General features: G+C 53.2%; 1 protein-coding gene across 3 annotated transcripts in view; it reads right to left on the minus strand.

Moving 5' to 3' along the window:
* Nucleotides 1–22,797, minus strand: part of itga10 (integrin, alpha 10) — a 173,829-nt gene that overhangs the window by 65,120 nt on the left and 85,912 nt on the right. For all 3 annotated transcript variants that reach the window (XM_085978412.1, XM_085978410.1, XM_085978409.1), the window contains 6 exons: nucleotides 19,721–19,794; nucleotides 5,666–5,810; nucleotides 3,729–3,877; nucleotides 2,720–2,863; nucleotides 871–1,074; nucleotides 61–191 (listed from right to left, as the gene is read on the minus strand). In XM_085978412.1, the coding sequence (XP_085834538.1) occupies nucleotides 61–191; nucleotides 871–1,074; nucleotides 2,720–2,863; nucleotides 3,729–3,877; nucleotides 5,666–5,810; nucleotides 19,721–19,794 (847 nt within the window). The remainder of the gene's footprint in view (nucleotides 1–60; nucleotides 192–870; nucleotides 1,075–2,719; nucleotides 2,864–3,728; nucleotides 3,878–5,665; nucleotides 5,811–19,720; nucleotides 19,795–22,797) is intronic.

A 22,797-nucleotide genomic window follows, 5' to 3' on the forward strand; every position in this document is an offset into this window, starting at 1 on the left:
AGAGACAGGCTTGGGACGCAGAACATAAAACGCAGCCTGGAGCCACATTCTGCGACTGACCCGAAGACCACGGCCTTGCCGAGAGCTCCCACTGCCACATCGATCTGTCCGTCTCCATCCACGTCCATCTGTCCGTCCGCACTGCGTCCAAAATACCGAAGTCCCGGGTCCAGAGACGAGGCAGCAATTCTCTGGGAGAACAGAAAGTTGCTATAATGATCGGGTGGGACGTGTATAACACCCGCTCGCAAGTGTTGGAGTAGACTTGAGGGGCCGAATGGCCTACTCCTGCTCCTGTCTCCTATGTCTCCTCCTCCCTGTAAACACCACCACGTGTAGCAGGCCCCACATCGAATACGTATTCACTTGCAACACATTCCAACGTGCAATCCCACCCGTAAGCCTCTTTTGAACACAAGTTCACAGAATCACACAGCACAGAAGGAGGCCATTCGGCCCATTGTGCCTGTGTCGGCCCTTTGAACGAGCTCTCCAATTAGTTCCACTCCCCCCTGCTCTTTCCCCAATAGTCCTGCAAATGTTCCTTCTCAAGCATTTCTCCAATTGCCTTTTGAAAGTTACTATTGAATCTGCTTCCACCGCCCTTTCAGGCAGCACGTTCCAGATTATAACAACTCGCTGCGTAAAAAACATTCTCCTCCTCTCCCCTCGGGTTCTTTTGCCAATCTGTGTCCTCTGGTTACCGACCCTCCTGCCACTGGAAACACTTTCTCCCCATCTACTCTATCAACACCTTTTATCATTTTGAACACCTCTATTAAATCTGCCCTTAACCTTCTCTGCTCCAAGGAGAACAACCCCAGCTTCTCCAGTCTCTCCACAAGTTGTCCCCTTGCCCTGCACACTGACCTGTTTGTAGGTTGGGAGGATGGTGTCTTGATGTCCGTGATAGATGTACACCGCACCACGGTGACCGTCCTCCAATGGGGCGCCAACAACCACATCGTTAAACGCATCGTAATTAAGGTCAGGAACCGCGATGAGGGTGAACCCAAAGCGGGCATCCTGCGGCTTGGTGCTGGTGCGCAGAGTACCGCTGAACGAAAGGACAAACTGCCAGGGACACAGTACAGGGAAAAAGCAGTCAGTGATGTTTTCATATTATACTCATGCTGTTAGGGCATTGACCATTTCTAGTTGACCATTTTTCCATCAGACCCTGCCTGTGGACGGCAAGTTAAAACGTCCTTGTGACGGGCTGGCTCTTGACATACTAGCTGAGCTTACAGGAGTTGTTTGGGAACCAACTGCAAGAACCAGGCACTTACAGAGAAGAGGGGAGCCTACACCTTTCAGGGGACAATAACAGCCTGTAAGGCAGAGATGGAGCTCGAGGAGATTAGGACGCCACTAAACAGCTCATCTTGAATTGGTAGCGTGGCGTCAGCTTGGTGGGACAAATAATAACTAGAAGATAAGCCCAAGACAGCTGAATAGTGTAAAGACAGAGCACGCCCCCTTCCAAAGGTTAGACATTGGGAGGTCCATGGGCTAGTGACGGAGGTCGGCTTAGCCACCCTGAGCTCGCGGGAAACCAGATTGTATTAATTGCTTGTCATTTAGTGTCATATTGTAGAACAGTTGTGTAGTGTATGTACCCGTCTACCTTTAAGGGAACTATTGAATGTAACCGTTCACCTTTAAGAGAACTACTTTAGGTGTGGCACTATTTGTTTGGCTTCTGTATACTGTAATACCGATAGTGACCACACCAGTATATAAGTGTTGTGGCAGGATTGCTGGGGCAGACTCGCCCGGACCTTCGAATAGTAAAGACCTGTTTGTTTGTTACTTCTGAAGTCTGTGTATTTATTAACTGCACAACCCACAGACTTTACAAGTTGTATAAGAACAATACTGTTATTAGTCAATATATTAAAAGTTGTTGAAAAATCACTCGGGCCTGAATCATGCGGGAGTTATTGTTGCAAGACTAACAACCTTACGTTGCGACAGTAACTATGGGAAGAAATCCGCTTACACATACCCATTAGGTAGTGGGAATGTCCTAAAATCATTTCACACAGGACTAAATCAGCTGGCACACAGAGACTTTCACACCATCAGTCCGGGCTAGATTCAAACCCAAATTCAACAGGTGAAATTACACTGCTCAGTCCCCACAACTACATTTTTAACAAAAGGTGTGTGCGCACCTGTGTGTATGTATGTCTGCGGCATGTATATGTGCATGTGTATGTGCTTGTGTGTATGTATGTGTGTGCGTGTATATGTGCATGTGTATGTGCTCGTTGCGCGTATGTATGTGTGCATGCATGTATGTGTGTGTGTGTGTGTACGTGCATGTATGTGTGTGCGTGTGTGTATGTATGTGTGTGTGCGTGTATGTATGTGTGTGCGTGCATGTATGTGTGTGCATGTACGTGTGCATGTATGTATGTATGCGTGTATGTATGCGTGTGCATGTATGTATGTGTGCATGTATGTATGCGTGTATGTATGCGTGTGCAGATATGTATGTGTGCATGTGTATGTATGTGTGTGCATGTATGTGTGTGCATGTATGTATGCAGCTCTGAATACCTGTGCGTCAGAGAGAGGCTTGGGCAGGTTTCGAACCCCTATATATTTATGTTTTGTTCCATTGTGTGTGCGTTTGTGCGCGTGTATGTGCGTGCACGTGTACTGCGAGGGGTAACCTGGTACAAGAGCCATAAGCTTGCTGCTCCCTGCTTACCTCCTGCACTCTGTAAATATAAACCTTTCCCGTTTCCTTGCTGCTGCCTCCGAGGTACATGGGCGCTGCGACCAACAGCACATCCGTCACATCATCACCGTCCACATCCACCGGGCAAACCTCACTTCCAAAATAGGATCCGATCTGTAACACAGCAGGTTCAGTCCGATTAATCCTGGCTATCAGACCCTGTGGCCCCTTCCCCTCCCCGGGTACAGTCGTTTAGGGATTCGGGCATAAAAATATGAGAATTTTCAACTTGTTTTAACTGAAAATGTGCGCGCAAAGCAAGTGCAAAATTTCCACAAATACTCACACGAAATGTAGTTTACTGAAACGCTAGGAGTGGACATGTGCCGCGAATTCCTAGAAAACCCGATCTATAAAGCGCAGATTGAGCATATCAGGGTCTGAGCTGGTGTGTAAGTGACGCACACACATCACACGGCCCCAGGATCTATCCCTTGGCAGCATTTGGAGTGCAACAACGGACTTCAGCTCCCCCGGGTTCGGGAGGGGAGAATCGACCAGTGCTCATGGAATGTTGGGCTTTATCTGAAGGGGGCTGGAATACAATGGGGGGGAAGTGATGCTTCAGTTGTACAGAGGCTTGCTCAGATCCCATCCGGGGCACTGCATTCAGTTTTGGGCCCCGCACCTCAGGAAGGATATACGGGCCTTGGAGAGGCTGCAGCGTTGGTTCAGCAGAATGATACAAGGGCTTAAAGGGTTAAATTACGAGGACAGGTTGCATAGGCTAGGCTAGTATTCCCGGGAATATAGAGGGTCAGCATGTTTCGGGCGGTACAGACCAGACGTGGGCCTGATCCCTGCAGAGGACGGAAAGCTAGCTTTGCCTTCACCTGTTCTCCAATCAGTGACAGGCAGAAAGCTGCAGTGATTGTGTGTGTGTGCGAGGGTGCGTGTGTGAGGGTGAGTGTACGGGGCTGAGTGTGCGAGGGTGAGTGTGCAGGGCTGAGTGTGCGAGGGTGAGTGTGCGGGCCCCCACCTGTTCTCCAATCAGGGACTGATGAATAGTCAAATTTCCGTCACGGTCCAGATTGAAGAGAATAACCTTGCCTTTGTGTTTGAATCTGGGAGCCCCTGCGACGTAGACACGTTGACCAGTCCTCCGCCTCACGGATGACACAGTGTAGCCTGGAATAGGGAGAGCACACGTCAGGTTCAGACCCCGGTCTAGGTTCAGGCCCAGGCCCAGGTTCAGACCCCGGTCCGGCAGATCAAGGAACTGCTGCATCACCTTCCCCCGCGTATCCTGCAGCACTCTGGTCTGAACACTGACTGCAGACAGCAGCTGTCTCGGGCCCCCCATTCTCATCCCGCCGCGCTCCTTTCCCTTTTGGAACCAGTTGACAGATCCCGCATTTTATGAAGGGGAAAGAAAATTGGCGTGAGGGGGCGGAGGATGGCTCTGAAGAGCCCAGAGATAACCTCTGCACCCACGAGTGCTGGCTCCACCGGGAAACACTCTAACAAGAGGACAGCGTCAGGCTGGAAGTCTGACTAAGTGTTTGCTGTTCCTCAGCAGCCACCAGCCGTCCAGCTCTGGCCGTGTGTGCACAATGCTTAAAACGGTGACTCCCCTTGGGGTGTGGGAGTTTGGTTGGTTCCACGCTCGATTGGCCCTGGTGTACAAAAGTGAGCAGTACACTCACCTTCCTTTTCCTGCTATCAGCAAACCTTTTCCTCATTGACTTGTTTAATGGCCTCCCTCCTTGCAGCTGGCCCTTGTGTGTTTAATGAGGGGATAGGGGGAACAGTCATTCCAATAGGGCCCCCCTCCTTTGGTGCACATTGTGCAGTAGGATCGCCAAGTCTTCAGCATCGAAGGGAGCCGGAGTGCCCACTTACCTCCGCCGTGAACACTCAGTCCGCTTCACCACAACTTCCCCCATTATCGTGAGCTGCAGCCCTTTAAACTCTGCTACCTTGCTGGATTTGACAGCCAAGTGTGCGACAAGCCGAGCACTTCACGTGCCAGTAACCTGCCCAAATCAGGGCGAGGGCCTCCAGCTGCAGAACTTTGGGCCGACTCATCGCCCCTGAGCTGGCCAGAGGCTGGGAATTCTGCGGCGAGTGTCTCACCTCCTGACTCCCCAAAGCCTCTCCACCATTTACAAGGCACAAGTCAGGAGTGTGATGGAATACTCTCCACTTGCCTGGATGAGTGCAGCTCCAACAACACTCGAGAAGCTCGACACCATTCAGGACAAAGCAGCCCGCTTGATTGGCACCCCATCCACCACCTTAAACATTCACTCCCTCCACCACCGGCGCACTGTGGCTGCAGTGTGTACCATCTACAAGATGCACTGCAGCAACTCGCCAAAGCTCCTTCAACAGCACCTTCCAAACCCGTGACCTCTACCACTTAGAAGGACAAGGGCAGCAGACGCATGGGAACATCACCACCTACAAGTTCCCCTCCAAGCCACACACCATCCTGACTTGGACCTGTATCACCGTTCCTTCACAGTCGCTGGGCCAAAATCCTGGAACTCCCTTCCTAACAGCATTGTGGGTGTACCTACACCATATGGACTGCAGCGGTTCAAGAAGGCGGCTCACCACCATCTTCTCAAGGACAACTAGGGATGGGCACTAAATGCAGGCCTAGCCAGCCAGCGACGCCCACATCCCATCAATGAATAAAAATTAAAACAAGACTGCACCACGGGCTAGTTCTCCCATTCTCTCACAACCTGAACCTCCCTCTCCCACCGGAGGTTACACAGAGACCAGGGAAACCCCCAGGTAATCTCAGGGCCCCCCAGGTCTTTTATAGGAGAAATAAAAATGAGGAACTGAATAATCTCCATGATAAATATTATACAACTAAGGTTAAAGTTGATCCAAGTTTCAATAGTATTGTGAAAGCGGACACATCGGCACATTCCACTGCACAGTACGCCACACAACACATACCCAGGTAGGCAGCATGGTTCTTCAAAGCTTTGGGAAACTCTTGGTTCAGGGCTTCTCGCGACGTGATGACGTGACCGTGGACACTTTCTTTCACGACTGCTCCATTCCAGTCGTAGGCTCCGACTGCCCCGAGCAGGATCCCGTCCTGGTGCACAGACGATGGGGGGGAAAACAAGAGCGTTCAGTTTCCTTCACTTTAAACAGTTAATGTGTGAGTGGCGCAGCGGGGGGTGGGGGAGGGGGAGGGGCAGGTTGTGGTCGGGGGGGGAGGGGCAGGTTGTGGACGGGGGGAGGGGCAGGTTGTGGTCGGGGGGGAGGGGGAGGGGCAGGTTGTGGACGGGGGGAGGGGGAGGGGCAGGTTGTGGACGGGGGGGAGGGGGAGGGGCAGGTTGTGGACGGGGGGAGGGGCAGGTTGTGGACGGGAGGGGGAGGGGCAGGTTGTGGATGGGAGGGGGAGGGGCAGGTTTTTCCTCTCTCTCCCACACGGCAGCTGTCTCTCACTCTACCAGCACATTTCACACTTCATCTCGAGCCATCCTTCGTCTTTTTACCTGTCCTATTACCATCTCGTCTCACCTTGAATATCTCTTAATGTCTCTTCACCTCTCACAGACCTTCCCTTTTGTTCTTTCATCCCCTCCCCCATTTACCAGCCCCCAAACTGCCTTTTGTTTCATTTCCTGCCTTTGCTCTCAGTTCTGACGAAGGGTTTCGACCCGAAACGTCGACTCTATTTCTCTCTCCACGGATGTTGCCTGGCCTGCTGAGCTTTTCCAGCATTTTCTGTTGTTACTTCGGATTTCCAGCATCCACAGTATTTTGCTATCGCATTGGGGTAACTTCTGACTTTGGGCGAGTGTAAAACGGACGATATCGATCAGCTGCCCATTATACATCACTCCCGATCTTCACTTCCAATGAAGTCAATAGAAACATTCGGGAACGATGTATAACAAGCGGCTGATCCACTTTGTCTCCCTTACACTATCGGCCAAAGTCAAAATTACCCCCTATAAATGCATTTTATACAGAGGCGCCGATTTTCCTGCGGTATGTGCCTGAGGAACGCTTACCTTCTGGGGGCATAGTTCAGGCAGGGAGAGATGAGTGGAGACCTGAAATGCTGGATATCCATCCCTTTACCTCGTCCTGAGATTTCCCGAGAGAGGCGGAGCTGGGCCATCACGGGAGCTCCTGACTGGATAGTGCACTGCTTCGGACACAGCGCCCTCAGGAAATACGGCCCCAGGGTGTTTCCACCCAATATTCCCGCCCTGGGTCGGAAGGCTGTGGGTTAAAGCAACACTCCAGAAATTTGGCCCTTAATCCAGGCTGACGCTCCTGATAGAAACATAGAAGATAGGAGGAGTAGGCCATTCGGCCCCTCGAGCCTGCTCCGCCAATCAATGCGATCATGGCTGATCATCCAAGTTCAGTACCCGGTCCCTGCTTTCTCCCCATATCCCTTGATCCCTTTAGCCTTAAGAAATATATCCAACTCCTTCTTGAATATATTTAATGAATTGGCCTCTACTGCCTTCTGTGGTAGAGAATTCCACAAGTTCACCGCTCTCTGGGTGAAGAAATTCCTCCTCATCTCTGTCCTAAATGGCTTACCCCTTATCCTTAGACTGTGACCCCTGGTTCTGGACTCCCCCGCCATCGGGAACATCCTTCCTGCATCTAGTCTGTCTAGTCCTGTTAGAATTTTATAAGTTTCAATGAGATCCCCTCTCATTCTTCTAAACTCCAGCGAGTATAAGCCCAATCGACCCAATCTCTCCTCATACGTCATTCTTGCCATCCCAGGTATCAGTCTGGTGAATCTTCGCTGCACTCCCTCCATGGCAAGAACATCCTTCCTCAGTTAAGGCGACCAAAACTGCACACAATACTCAAGGTGTGGTCTCACCAAGGCCCTGTACAACTGTAGCAAGACATCCTTGTTCCTGTACTCAAACCCTCTCGCTGCGAAGGCCAACATACCATTTGCCTTTTTAACCGCCTGCTGCACCTGCATGCTTACCTTCAGCGACTGGTGCACAAGGACACCCAGGTCTCGTTGCACTTCCCCTTCTCCCAATCTATTGCCATTCAGATAATAATCTGCCTTCCTGTTTTGGACACCAAAGTGGATAACCTCGCATTTATCCACATTATACTGCATCTGCCCAATCACCCAACCTGTCCAAATCATACTGGAGTTTCACGACATCCTCCTCACAGCACACACGCCCACCCAGCTTTGTGTCGTCTGCAAATTTGGAGATATTACATCTAGTTCTCTCGTCTAGATCATTAATATATATTGTGAATAGCTGGGGTCCAAGGACCGATCCCTGCGGTACCCCACTAGTCACTGCCTGCCACTCGGAAAAAGACCCGTTTATTCCAACTCTTTGCTTTCTGTCTGCCAACCAGTTCTCTATCCAAGTCAATACCTTGCCCCAATCCCATGTGCCTTAACTTTACACGCTAATCTCTTATGCGGGACCTTATCGTAAGCCTTCTGAAAGTCCAAATACACCACATCCACTGATTCTCCCTTATCTATTTTACCAGTTACATCCTCAAAAAATTCCAGTAGATTAGTCAAGCACGATTTACCTTTTGTAAATCCATGTTGACTTTGTCCGATCCTGTCACTGTTTTCCAAGTGCTCTGCTATTACATCTTTTATAATGGACTCTAGCATTTTCCCCACTACTGATGTCAGGCTTACCGGTCTGTAATTCCCCATTTTCTCTCTACCACCTTTTTTGAATAGTGGGGTAACATTAGCTACCCTCTAATCCATGGGTACCGTTCCAGAGTCTATCAAATGTTGGAAGATGATCAGCAATGCATCTACTATTTCTAGGGCCTTAAGTACCCAAGGATGTAGATTATCAGGCCCTGGGGATTTATCCGCCTTCAATCCCATCAATTTCCATAACACCATTTCCCTACAAATACTGATTTCTTTCAGTTCCTCCCTTTCATCAGACCCTATGTTCCCCGACATCTCTGGGAGGTTATTTGTGTCCTCCTCTGTGAAGACAGAACCAAAATATGTATTTAATTAATCTGCCATTTCTTTGTTCCCCATTATAAATTCCCCTGATTCTGACTGCAGGGGACCTACGCTTGACTTCACCAATCTTTATCTCTTCACATATCTATAAAAGCTTTTAGTCAGTTTCTATGTGCCCTGCAAGCTTACTCTCATACTCTATTTCCCCCCTTTTAATTAATCCCTTTGTCGAAACCTAAACTGCTCCCAATCCTCAGGTTTACTGCTTTTTCTGGCCAATTTATATGTCCTCTCCTTGGATCGTATGCTATCCCTAATTTCCCTTGTTAGCCACGGTTGAGTCACCTTTTTTGTTTTATTTTTATGCCAAACTGGCATGAACAAATTCTGTAGTTCATCCGTGCGGTCTTTGAATGTTTGCCATTGCCTATCCACCTTCAACCCTTTGAATGACATTCCCCAATTAATCCTACCCAACTCGCGCCTCAGACCATCGTAGTTTCCTTTATTTAAATTCAGGACCCTAGTCTCTTGAGTCAACAACTTCATTCTCCATCTTAATGAAGAATTCGATCATATTGATCGTACTGAGCTCCCACTGCACTGTCGGAGGGGCAGTACTGAGGGAGTGCCGCACTGTCGAAGGGGCAGTACTGAGGGAGCGCTGCACTGTCGGAGGGGCAGTACTGAGGGAGCGCCGCACTGTCGGAGGGGCAGTACTGAGGGAGCGCCGCACTGTCGGAGGGGCAGTACTGAGGGAGCGCCGCACTGTCGGAGGGGCAGTACTGAGGGAGCGCCGCACTGTTGGAGGGGCAGTACTGAGGTAGCGCCGCACTGTCAGAGGGGCAGTACTGAGGGAGCGCCGCACTGTTGGAGGGACAGTACTGAGGGAGCGCCGCACTGTCGGAGGGTCTGTACTGAAGGAGCGCCGCACTGTTGGAGGGGCAGTACTGAGGGAGCGTTGCACTGTCGGAGGGGTGGTACTGAGGGAGTGCTGCGCTGTCAGAGGGGCAGTACTGTGGGAGCGTTGCACTGTCGGAGGGTCTGTACTGAGGGAGTGCCGCGCTGCTGGAGGGGCAGTACTGAGGGAGTGCCGCACTGTCGGAGGGGCAGTACTGTGGGAGCGCCGCACTGTCGGAGGGGCAGTACTGTGGGAGCGCCGCACTGTCATAGGGGCAGTACTGAGGCAGTGCCGCACTGTCGGAGGGGCGGTACTGAGGGAGCGCCGCACTGTCGGAGGGGCAGTACTGAGGGAGCACCGCACTGTCGGAGTGGCAGTACTGAGGGAGCGCCGCACTGTCGGAGGGGCAGTACTGAGGGAGCGCCGCACTGTCGGAGGGGCGGTACTGAGGGAGCGCCGCACTGTCGTAGTGGCAGTACTGAGGGAGTGCTGCACTTTTGGAGGGGCGGTACTGAGGGAACGCTGCAGTCGGAGGTGCCTTCTTTCGGATGAGACTTTAAACCGAGGTCCCGTCTGCCCTCTCAGGTGGACGAAAAAGATCCCGCAGCCACTATTTGAAGAAGAGCAGGGGGGAGTTCTCCCCGGTGTCCTGGGCCAATATTTATCACTCAACCAACATCACTTAAAAAAACAGTTTATCTGGTCATCATCACATTGCTGTTTGTGGGAGCTTGCTGTGCGCAAATTGGCTGCCGCGTTTCCTACATTACAACAGTGACCACACTTCACAAGTACTTCATTGGTTGTAAAGCGCTTTGGGACGTCCTGAGATTGTGATGGCGCTGTGGAAATGCAAGTTTCCCTTCTGTCGTTTCAAAGGGTGACGGAGTTGTGGAGTGAATCACCTGGGGGGCCGGCCACTGAAGTGAGCAGTGTAAATGGAGTCAAGAGACAAGTGAGCACAATTCGGCAGAGAGAAGGGCTGTGGAGGCAGGTGGAAGCTTGTCGGATGCAATGGCTTCCTGTCCAATCCTTAAAATATTCCCATTCTTTTTGGAATTGCGAGGAGCTGCAGTGCCGCAGTGTTCCTGTTGGTGGCGATCCTGACTCGTGAGAGCCAGGATCGCTCCAGGAACCCCAGGACTGCGGCTGTGACTCGCAGACTCCAGGTCCTGCAAGCATCTCGCTATCAGCTCCTTGGCGCACACGGTGGGTTTGTTGGAATAAAAGGGGCCAAACTTGCTGAGCAAAAAAAAAATCTTCCTTATGCATCCGTTCCAAGGATATTTGAATCTTCACTTTCACAGTAAAGGCAGGGTTTACAGGCCGGTGGTCCATTCATTTCATAGAATCACAGGGGGAGAAATTCGGTATCGCCCCGTTTGGGGCGCTAGTATTGGCGGTGCGCAGAGTTTAGCGCCAGGCGCAAATTATCGCCACCTCCAGTGATATTGGGTAGCTGTGCCCCTGAAGGTGATTGCGGCGCTAAATCAGGCGCTGCACGACAGTCTTAAGGCACTAACCCGGCGGCGCGACGCAATATCTCCGCGGGCGGGCGCAGCGCAGGTGCTGTCAATTATCGAGTTCAGCCAGACACGCTGGCGCCGGACAGCTCTTAAAGGGGCAGTTTGATCATCATCTCCAGCTGCACCATGCGCATCGTAGGCCTCAAACTCGGCGGTAACCTACCTGTGGCGTCGACAACTGCCTGAACATGGAGAGGACCAGGGAGAGAGCGCAGCGCTTCAGCGAGGGGGCATTGGATGCTCTGGTTGGCGCGGTGGAGCGCAGGCGATCTGTACTCTACCCAGAGAATGGCAGGAGGCCTCAGCACAGCGACTATCGCAGAGCTTGGAGGGAGGTTTCCAACAGAGTCACCTCCAGCAGCATGGTTCCCAGGACTCCTGTGCAATGCAGGAAGAAGTTCAACGACCTCACTCGGGTCGTCAGGGTGAGTGCCTTTTTCAGAATCATCTTCATCCCTCCATCTGGACCTCACTTTATGGCCAGAGGGTGTGCAAAGCCCCAATGGCCAGCTGTCATCCAGCACCCATGGCCCTTTCTGGAAACACACACGCACATTCAGCTCTGTGCATAATGTAAGGGCTAATCGACCATGGGAGGCATGTCATCCCAGATCAGGGCAGCATAATGTAAGGGCTAATCGACCATGGGAGGCATGTCATCCCAGATCAGGGCAGCATAATGTAAGGGCTAATCGACCATGGGAGGCATGTCATCCCAGGTCAGGGCAGCATAATGTAAGGGCTAATCGACCATGGGAGGCATGTCATCCCAGATCAGGGCAGCATAATGTAAGGGCTAATCGACCATGGGAGGCATGTCATCCCAGATCAGGGCAGCATAATGTAAGGGCTCCTGGACCATGGGAGGCATGTCATCCCAGATCAGGGCTGCAGGTTTCCTCACACCCCGTCCTTTCTCTTGCAGGCCAAGCTGGCCCATAATAGAAGGCAACAGCATCGTACCGGAGGAGGCCGGCCTCACCTGCAGACCCTTACAGACCTGGAGGAGCGAGTCCACCAGATTGTGGCAAACCGGATGATTGGCCCATCGCCTCTGGAGATGCCGACCCCATTGTGGACAGCAATGGTAAGGTCATCACCTTTTTGACCTCTCTCCTTCCACTTGTTCCCCACACCAGCATGCTTTTTCACTCTCGAGCCAACTCAGAGCATTGCAGCACTCATGCATCCCTTGCTGCCACCCTGTCCTTTCGCTAAAGCCACTCTTGAACCTCCCTGCTTTCAGATGCTGCATCACCAGCTCGGGAGGCGGGCCCTCAAGCTGCCAGTGCGAGTGACTCTGGAGGCGACGAGGAGGAGGAAGCCGGACCATCCGTGCCACCCTCAGGCAAGCCAGCCCATGTCCAGACTGGGGAGACGCCTTCCCTGGAGGGGAGCGGGGGGGAATGGTCTGAGGAGGATGCAGCTCCAGGACCCAGCGGCCTGCAGCAACACGAGGCGGGTAGGGAAGCTCGGGGGCCGTCTCCCCGGAGGGTGAGTCAGGCCGCGAGTGCTGCTGCACAGAGCGCAGAAGAGGTGCGTGCCCGCGCAGAAATGAGCGTCCAGGCTGGGCTGAGGCACACTGAGCTCATGGCTGCAGTGGCAAGGATGCCCGACTCCATTGAGACACTGGCAAGGAGTGTGCAGGACTTCAGTGCAGCACAGGCAAGGAGTGTGCAGGACTTCGGCGCAGCACAGGCAAGGAGTGTGCAGGACTTCGGCGAAGCACTGGCACCTGCCACGCAAGTGCTGAGTGCTGCCACGCAGTCAGTGGCTGGTCTCATGCAGATGCAGATTGAGGCCATGCGAGCACTGACTGCTGCCACCCTCGCTGGATCGGGCAGGATTCCCCGGGGCCCTCGCCGCGCCACAGCAGGCCAGCAATCTGTGCACCAGCCGATTGCTGCGCATGCTGCCGTGCTGCCCCGTCAGAGTGCCAGTGTGTCGGCTGACCAGGGAGCTGCTGTCCGCTCTCAGGATGACAGCATTCCTGATGCCACCACTGGCACTTCTCCACTGCAGCTGCCACCACCTGTAGGACAGACTGCTGCCGCCCATGCGGAGTTGGAGCAGTCAGCAGCCGGGCCCTCCAGGCCCAGAGCTGGTCCAGGCCGTACCTCAAGGGCATCTGCGGTCTCAGTTTCGGACAGTCAGCAGGCCTCCCCCAGCCTTGCTGCAGCCACTGGGGTCCCATTACGGAGGAGCTGCAGGGCGGGAAGGGGGCAATTCCACAAGGGAAGCAGATCACCATCGAGGGGCAAAAAGTAGGAGGTGCAGCTAAATTATGTTATTTCTTTCATTCAAGGCCAAGGATGCTGGTCTGAATGTTGGTTATGTTTTGAACATTGTCTCCAGGGTGTGATGAAATATTCCATTCATCACTGCCTGTGACTGTGGTCGGTTTCAGTGTCATTTCCCTTCCCCCAGTCCTCATTGTATTGTTTATTGGAATGTGCTGGAATGTGCTGTGTGTGTAGGGCTCCGCCCATACCTGGCCCCTTTTGTAAGCTAGCTCAGTCTGGCCTCAGTCTCCAGAAGGAAGATATCTCTCTCTCTTACGTGTTACGTTCTAAGTTAATAAAAGCCTTGTTTTGTTTCGCTAACATCGAGTCTCGGAATTATTGAGGCACATCACAGGGTGTGAGAGCCAGTTATGTTTTGGACATTGTCTCCAGGGTGTGAGAGACACTTATGTTTTGGACATTGTCTCCAGGGTGTGAGAGCCAGTTATGTTTTGGACATTGTCTCCAGGGTGTGAGAGACACTTATGTTTTGGACATTGTCTCCAGGGTGTGAGAGCCAGTTATGTTTTGGCCATTGTCTCCAGGGTGTGAGAGACAGTTATGTTTTGGGCATTGTCTCCAGGGTGTGAGAGACAGTTATGTGGCAGTCTGTTTGTTTTGCTGTTTGTTTCCATTGCTTTGTCATGCGGGAAGGATACACAGTTTGTTAAATAAAGAAGTTTATTTATTCACAATGTCCATGTCTGTTCTTTGCACAAATTGTTGCCTTGACCGGCTTAGGGGTAGCAGAACGGTTCCATTCATGTTCTTGGAATGGCAGAAAGCATTCCCTCAGAGGGGCCTAGAAGTGACTTGCTATAAGCCTCTGAGGGACGGCCCTTGCAGTTTGTACCTCCCTCCCGTCTTGGTGCTGCTCCTCCTCCTCCTCCTCCTCTTCCGCTGGTGCTCCAATGTCTGGTGGCAGTGGCTGGGTCCGGAGGATTGCCAGGTTATGTAGCATGCAACACACAACCACGAAGTGGGAGACTCGCTCAGGTGAGTACTGAAGGGCTCCTCCGGAATGGTCCAGACAGCGGAACCATTGCTTCAGCACGCCGATTGTGTGCTCAATGATGTTCCTGGTCGCTTGATGGCTCTCATTGTAACGTTCTCCAGCAGGGGTGCTGGGCGAACGGAGCGGGGTCATCAGCCAGGGGCACAGAGGATAGCCCTTGTCCCTGAGAAGCCAGCCTCCTGGGTGAGCCGGGGCTTCGAAAAGGTCTGCCACAGAAGTCTGGCGCAGGATGAAGGCGTCATGGCTGCTGCCTGGGAAGTGGGCATTGACAGCGAGTATCAGCTGTCGGTGGTCACAGACCAGCTGCACATTCAAAGAATGGAACCCCTTTCGGTTGCGGAAATCCTCCGCATTCTCTAGAGGCGCCCGCAAAGCCACATGCGTGCAGTCAATGGCGCTCTGCACCATGGGGAAGCCCGCTATCCTTGCGAAGCCCTCTGCGCGCTCTCGCTGCTTGTCCGGGGTCATTGAGAAGGCGATGTACTGCCATCTCCTTTTAAAGAGGGCATTAGTCACTTGACGGATGCAGCAATGCACCGCGAACTGTGAGATGTTGGCAATGTCCCCAGCAGCGGCCTGAAAGGAGCCGCTGGCATAGAAGTTTAGAGCCACAGTGATCTTCACAGCCACCGACAGAGATGTCCTGCACCTTAGTTGAGGCTGCAGATCTGGCTGAAGCAGGTGGCAGAGCTCAGTGACCACCTCCTTACTGAAGCGCAGCCTTCGGAAACACTGCTCCTCCGACATGTTGGTGTACGAAAACTGTTGGCGGAAAACCCTGGCAGCGTAAGGTCTCATGTGCCGACGTCTGTTGGCCCTCCTCCGTCTGGCCATGCCTGCCACTCTATCCCTGCGTTGCTGTGCCCTGTCAATATGATTGAGAAGGACGACGTTCCCATCCAATGCAGCCCCCATAGTAAGTGCGCACTGAAAGTTATGCCGGTTGAGAAGCTTACCAACTGTAAAGTTATGTTCAGAAGGCTAAAGTTCCTCAGCCAGCGCTGGCTCACTGCAGGAATGGCTCTCCGTTTGTCTCTGAGCAACTCTCTCGCTCTCTCTCTCTCACAGAAGGTGTGCTCCAAAAATGGCTACCACTAATAATCCAGGAAGAGTCCCCTTTAAATAGCGCCCCCCCCCAGCCCGACAGCGACTGGGAAACGTTCAAGGTAACCTGTCATTGGTAGCGACAGGCGGAACGGAGGGGGGCGCGCCACTGAATTTCTGGTCCGGGGCGCCCCAAGGGCGTTGCACACTGAAATGACGTCATGACCTGCGTGCGCCGGTGAGCGGGCGCTACGGTTTAGCGCCGGCGCTAAATGTCCGTTCAATTTGGGAGGAGGTGCAGGGTTCGCTGCGCCCAGGCGCTAGTTGGTTAGCGCCCCACTTCTCGACCTCTTTAGGCGCTAATGGGTGGCGCAACCAACCGAATTTTCCCCCCATAGAGTCATAAAGCAATGAAGGAGGCCATTCGGCCCATCGGGCCTGTGCCGGCTCTTTGAACGAGCTCTCCAATTAGTCCCACTCCCCCTGCTCTTTCCCCACAGCCCTGCAAATCTTCTCCATCAAGTATTTCTCCAATTCCCTTTGGAACGATATTATTGAATCTGCTTCCACCGCCCTTTCAAGCAGCACGTTCCAGATCACAGTTCTTTGGTGAAAAACATTTTCCTCCTGTCGCCTCTGGTTCTTTTGCCAAACATCTTAAACCTGTGCCTTCTGGTTCCCGACCCTCCTGCCACTGGAAACACTTTCTCCTTATTTACTCCATCAAAACCCTTCATGATTTTGAACACCTCTATCAAATCTCCTCTCAACCTTCTCTGCTCCAAGGAGAACAACCCCAGCTTCTCCAGTCTCTCCACATCACTGAAGTCCCTCGTCCCTGGTACCGTTCTAGTAAAATAGCAAAATACTGCGGACGCTGGAAATCTGAAATAACAACAGAAAACGCTGGAAAAACTCAGCAGGCCAGGCAGCATCGGTGGAGAGAGAAACAGATTTAACGTTTCAGGTCTGGGACCCTTCATCAGAATCTCCAAAGACCTTGACATCCTTCCTAAAGCGTGGTGCCCAGATCTGGCCACAATACTCCAGCTGGGACCTAACCGGTGTTTTATAAAGGTTTAGCATAACTTCCCTGCTCTTCCACCCTTTACCCCTGCGTTCCTGCTGATCACACAAACCAAGCAAACCTGAAATTCATGTCCACTCCGAAACACTGAATTCTTTTCATCTCGCCAGTATGTAAAATCACAGCAGATCAAAGTGTTGTTCGACCACAACTGCGTCTCTAGGCTGCCGCAGAGGGGCAACAACAACAACTTGCATTTACAACCACCTTTCGCCTAGAAAAATGGCCCAAGGCACTTCACCGGCACGTAACCAGACAATAATGGACCCTGAGCCAAAGGTGGAGATATTAGGAGGGGGAACCAGAAGCTTGATCAAAGAGGTGGGCTTTAAGGAGGGTCTGAATGAAGGAGCGGGAGGTGGATAGGTGGAGATGTTTATGGAGAGAATTCTAGAGCGGAGGGTCTAGACGGCTGAAGACACGGCCGCCACTGGTGGCGCGAAGGGAGAGGCCAGAGTTGGAGGAACAGTGTGTTCTGGGCGGTGTAAGGCTGGAGGTTACAGAGATAGGGAGGGGCGAGGCCACGGACTGAGTTAAACACGAGAATGAGAATTTTAAAATCGAGGCGTTGGTCGGCGAGCACAGGGGTGATGGGTGAACGGGACTTGGTGAGAGGATAGGATCCGGCAGCAAGGGAAATGTGCATTATTCCCGTCTCCAACCACCATTCCGCTAAGGCCAAGCGAGCTTGCCGACCAGACGTTTCTCTGCTGATAGCAGTACATTTAAAAACATCTGCCAGGGACATTTCAATTAGTCTCAATATCCTTCAGCTAAGTGAAAAAATCAGCCAGGGTTCCTGCTCCATAATCCCTATCCAGTGCCTCTCCGAGACAGTGTGGGCGTCAGGTGAGGCTATTGTGTAACCAGCACTTAGTGTCTAGGCTCGTACACAAAGAATGACCTTGTGTGTGAGGTGGGGGGGGGGGGGGGACAGACAGCACCCTCACCCCAGCAAGAGTCAGCGTTGTACGGAGAGGCGGGGTGAAAACTGGAGAGAGCGAAACCCCAATGGAGCTGATTATAACCCCACGTGTGGTAGCAGTGTATGAACAGTAAGTGAGATATCTTTAAAAGCTGTGTCCCTTTCCTGTCTATCAGCCAACTGCTAAATTACAATCGCAGTTTATTTAAACCTCAATAAAATGTTAATGTAGCTTCATTTAACTTATTAATAAGCAATGAAACGCAGGCCCTCTATTTTCTCCCCTGTCTGTTCTCCCCCTGCAGCTAAGACAGAATCCCCCAGCAGTATGAGAGTTTAAAAATCGATTTTAAATGAGTTTTGGATTGCAACACAGTCGGCAGGAACCGGCTTATTGAAGCTTCCGCCTGGACTGATCCCAATTAGAAGGTTCCGAGTGGGAGTCTCGATGTGAAGCAGTGTGATGCAGACTGTAGGAATGAGCTTGAACGGTATTCTTTTTTAAAGGATCGTATGTTTCTTTTGGAAGTTGCAGGTTTAAGGAATGCTGGAAAGTTGGCAGCAAAACGGAGCCAGATTCAAAAGGCCTTCTCGAGAATGCAAGCAGGCAACCTGCCAGCGAATCCTCAAACTCCCCCGTCCACACCCCCTCACTCCCCCACTCACCCCTCAATTCCCCCCTCACTCCCCGACCCTCCCACCCACCCCCATTCCCCACCCCCCCAACCAGCTAAACCTCAATCGCCCCCTCCACACCCCCTCACTCCACCCTCACCCTCCACACCCCCTCCACACCCCCCCACTCCCCCCTCATTCCCCGAGCCTCCCACCCACCCCCCATCCCCCACCCCCCCACTCCCCACCCCCCCAACCAGCTAATCCTCAATCGCCCCCTCCACACCCCCTCACTCCCCCACTCACCCCTCAATTCCCCCCTCACTCCCCAAGCCTCCCACCCACCCCCCATCCCCCACCCCCCCACTCCCCACCCCCCCAACCAGCGAATCCTCAAACTCCCCCATCCACACCCCCTCACTCCCCCACTCATCCCTCAATTCCCCCCTCACTCCCCGAGCCTCCCACCCACCCCCATCCCCCACCCCCCCACTCCCCACCCCCCCAACCAGCGAATCCTCAAACTCCCCCATCCACACCCCCTCACTCCCCCACTCACCCCTCAATTCCCCCCTCACTCCCCAAGCCTCCCACCCACCCCCCATCCCCCACCCCCCCACTCCCCACCCCCCCAACCAGCGAATCCTCAAACTCCCCCATCCACACCCCCTCACTCCCCCACTCATCCCTCAATTCCCCCCTCACTCCCCGAGCCTCCCACCCACCCCCCCAACCAGCGAATCCTCAAACTCCCCCATCCACACCCCCTCACTCCCCCACTCACCCCTCAATTCCCCCCTCACTCCCCGAGCCTCCCACCCACCCCCCCATTCCCCACCCCCCCAACCAGCCAATCCTCAATCGCCCCCTCCACACCCCCTCACTCCACCCTCACCCTCCACACCCCCTCACTCCACCCTCACCCTCCACACCCCCTCACTCCACCCTCACCCTCCACACCCCCTCACTCCACCCTCACCCTCCACACCCCCTCACTCCACCCTCACCCTCCACACCCCCTCACTCCCCCCTCACTCCCCGAGCCTCCCACCCACTCCCCACCCCCCCCATTCCCCAACCCCCCAACCAGCTAAACCTCAATCGCCCCCTCCACACCCCCTCACTCCACCCTCACTCTCCACACCCCCTCACTCCACCCACTCCCCCTTCACTCCCCCTGCCAGCGAATCCTCAAACTCCCCCCTCCACACCCCCTCACTCCCCCCTCACTCCCCGAGCCTCCCACCCACTCCCCACCCCCCCACCCCCCCAACCAGCTAATCCTCAATCGCCCCCTCCACACCCCCTCACTCCACCCTCCCCCTCCACACACCCTCACTCCACTCACTCCCCCCTCAATCCCCCCTCACTCCCCGAGCCTCCCACCCACTCCCCACCCCCCCACTCACTCCCCCCACTCCCCCACCACCCACTCCCTCCACACCCCCTCACTTCCCCCCTCACCCTCCACAGCCCCTCACTCCCCCCCCCACTCTCCGAGCCTCCCACCCACTCTCCCCCACTCCCACCCACTCCCCGTGCCCACTATCCCACCCACTCCCTGAGCCCCACCACACCAATCCCCGGGCCCCCGCTGACCCCCGCTCCCCAAGCCCCACTCCCAGCATTTAAAAGGTTTCCCCTTACCTCCAAAACATGGGCTGAAAATCCTGCCTGTGACATTTCCAGCTCAAACGAGCTTTCGTTCTGCTGAATTGTTCCTGGACAGAGATACACGAGAGAAGCAGAGGGGAGATTGATTAGGGTCAGTCGCCCATCCGCAACAAATACATCCACTTCCAATCTGACCCAAACCGTGCAAATTCAGTGCAATCGGCAAAGACCAAAGTTTGGTCATTTCCATAGGGTCCAAGACTGGTTTGTAGCTTTAGAACGGTAGCATGAACAGGAAGAAATAAAGGGCTCAGAGCGAGAGTGTGAGGGAGCGGGATTAACATCAGTAGAGATAGAGTCAGTAACACAGGGCGCTGGGGGAGAGAGGTTACTGAGTGACAGTGTGAGGGAGCTGGATTAACATCAGTAGAGATACAGTCAGTAACACAGGGCGCTGGGGGAGAGGGGTTACTGAGTGACAGTGTGAGGGAGCTGGATTAACATCAGTAGAGATACAGTCAGTAACACAGGGCACTGGGGGGAGTGGGGTTACTGAGTGACAGTGTGAGGGAGCTGGATTAACATCAGTAGAGATACAGTCAGTAACACAGGGCGCTGGGGGAGAGGAGTTACTGAGTGACAGTGTGAGGGAGCTGGATTAACATCAGTAGAGATACAGTCAGTAACACAGGGCGCTGGGGGAGAGGGGTTACTGAGTGACAGTGTGAGGGAGCTGGATTAACATCAGTAGAGATACAGTCAGTAACACAGGGCGCTGGGGGAGAGGGGTTACTGAGTGACAGTGTGAGGGAGCTGGATTAACATCAGTAGAGATACAGTCAGTAACACAGGGCGCTGGGGGAGAGGGGTTACTGAGTGACAGTGTGAGGGAGCGGGATTAACATCAGTAGAGATACAGTCAGTAACACAGGGTGCTGGGGGAGAGGGGTTACTGTGTGACAGTGTGAGGGAGCTGGATTAACATCAGTAGAGATACAGTCAGTAACACAGGGCATGGGGGAGAGGGGTTACTGTGTGACAGTGTGAGGGAGCTGGATTAACATCAGTAGAGATACAGTCAGTAACACAGGGCGCTGGGAGAGAGGGGTTACTGAGTGACATTGTGAGGGAGCTGGATTAACATCAGTAGAGATACAGTCAGTAACACAGGGCGCTGAGGGAGAGGGGTTACTGAGTGACAGTGTGAGGGAGCTGGATTAACATCAGTAGAGATACAGTCAGTAACACAGGGCGCTGGGGGAGAGGGGTTACTGAGTGACAGTGTGAGGGAGCTGGATTAACATCAGTAGAGATACAGTCAGTAACACAGGGCGCTGGGGAGAGGGGTTACTGAGTGACAGTGTGAGGGAGCTGGATTAACATCAGTAGAGATACAGTCAGTAACACAGGGCGCTGGGGGAGAGGGGTTACCGAGTGACAGTGTGAGGGAGCTGGATTAACATCAGTAGAGATACAGTCAGTAACACAGGGTGCTGGGGGAGAGGGGTTACTGAGTGACAGTGTGAGGGAGCTGGATTAACATCAGTAGAGATACAGTCAGTTACACAGGGCGCTGGGAGAGAGGGGTTACTGAGTGACAGTGTGAGGGAGCTGGATTAACATCAGTAGAGATACAGTCAGTAACACAGGGCGCTGGGGAGAGGGGTTACTGAGTGACAGTGTGAGGGAGCTGGATTAACATCAGTAGAGATACAGTCAGTAACACAGGGCGCTGGGGAGAGGGGTTACTGAGTGACAGTGTGAGGGAGCTGGATTAACATCAGTGGAGATACAGTCAGTAACACAGGGCACTGGGGGAGAGGGGTTACTGAGTGACAGTGTGAGGGAGCTGGATTAACATCAGTAGAGATACAGTCAGTAACACAGGGCGCTGGGGGAGAGGGGTTACTGAGTGACAGTGTGAGGGAGCTGGATTAACATCAGTAGAGATACAGTCAGTAACACAGGGCGCTGGGAGAGAGGGGTTACTGAGTGACAGTGTGAGGGAGCTGGATTAACATCAGTAGAGATACAGTCAGTAACACAGGGCGCTGGGGGAGAGGGGTTACCGAGTGACAGTGTGAGGGAGCTGGATTAACATCAGTAGAGATACAGTCAGTGACACAGGGTGCTGGGGGAGAGGGGTTACTGAATGACAGTGTGTGGGAGCTGGATTAACATCAGTAGAGATACAGTCAGTAACACAGGGCGCTGGGAGAGAGGGGTTACTGAGTGACAGTGTGAGGGAGCTGGATTAACATCAGTAGAGATACAGTCAGTAACACAGGGCGCTGGGGGAGAGGGGTTACTGAGTGACCGTGTGAGGGAGCTGGATTAACATCAGTAGAGATACAGTCAGTAACACAGGGCGCTGGAGGAGAGGGGTTACTGAGTGACAGTGTGAGGGAGCTGGATTAACATCAGTAGAGATACAGTCAGTAACACAGGGCGCTGGGGGAGAGGGGTTACTGAGTGACAGTGTGAGGGAGCTGGATTAACATCAGTAGAGATACAGTCAGTAACACAGGGCGCTGGGGGAGAGGAGTTACTGAGTGACAGTGTGAGGGAGCTGGATTAACATCAGTAGAGATACAGTCAGTAACACAGGGCGCTGGGGGAGAGGGGTTACTGAGTGACAGTGTGAGGGTGTTGGATTAACATCAGTAGAAATACAGTCAGTAACACAGGGTGCTGGGGTAGAGGGGTTACTGAGTGACAGTGTGAGGGAGCTGGATTAACATCAGTAGAGATACAGTCAGTAACACAGGGCGCTGGGGGAGAGGGGTTACTGAGTGACAGTGTGAGGGAACTGGATTAACATCAGTAGAGATACAGTCAGTAACACAGGGCGCTGGGGGAGAGGGGTTACGGAGTGACAGTGTGAGGGAGCTGGATTAACATCAGTAGAGATACAGTCAGTAACACAGGGCGCTGGGGGAGAGGGGTTACGGAGTGACATTAGCCATTTTTCAGGTGTAATCTCCCACAGTGAGTGTTGTCAGACTATTCGACTGTGCGGCATCACAGCTAACGTCCTGTATTGCTGAGTTCACACTGGGCAGTGGAATCATTGTTAAACTCAGTTTTAAAAGATATGACATGCTCGTTAC

The sequence above is a fragment of the Somniosus microcephalus genome, unplaced genomic scaffold (genome assembly GCF_052327205.1).
Source record: "Somniosus microcephalus isolate GS21.2 unplaced genomic scaffold, FLI_Smic_1.0 unresolved_chr7, whole genome shotgun sequence".
Classification (NCBI taxonomy): domain Eukaryota; kingdom Metazoa; phylum Chordata; class Chondrichthyes; order Squaliformes; family Somniosidae; genus Somniosus; species Somniosus microcephalus.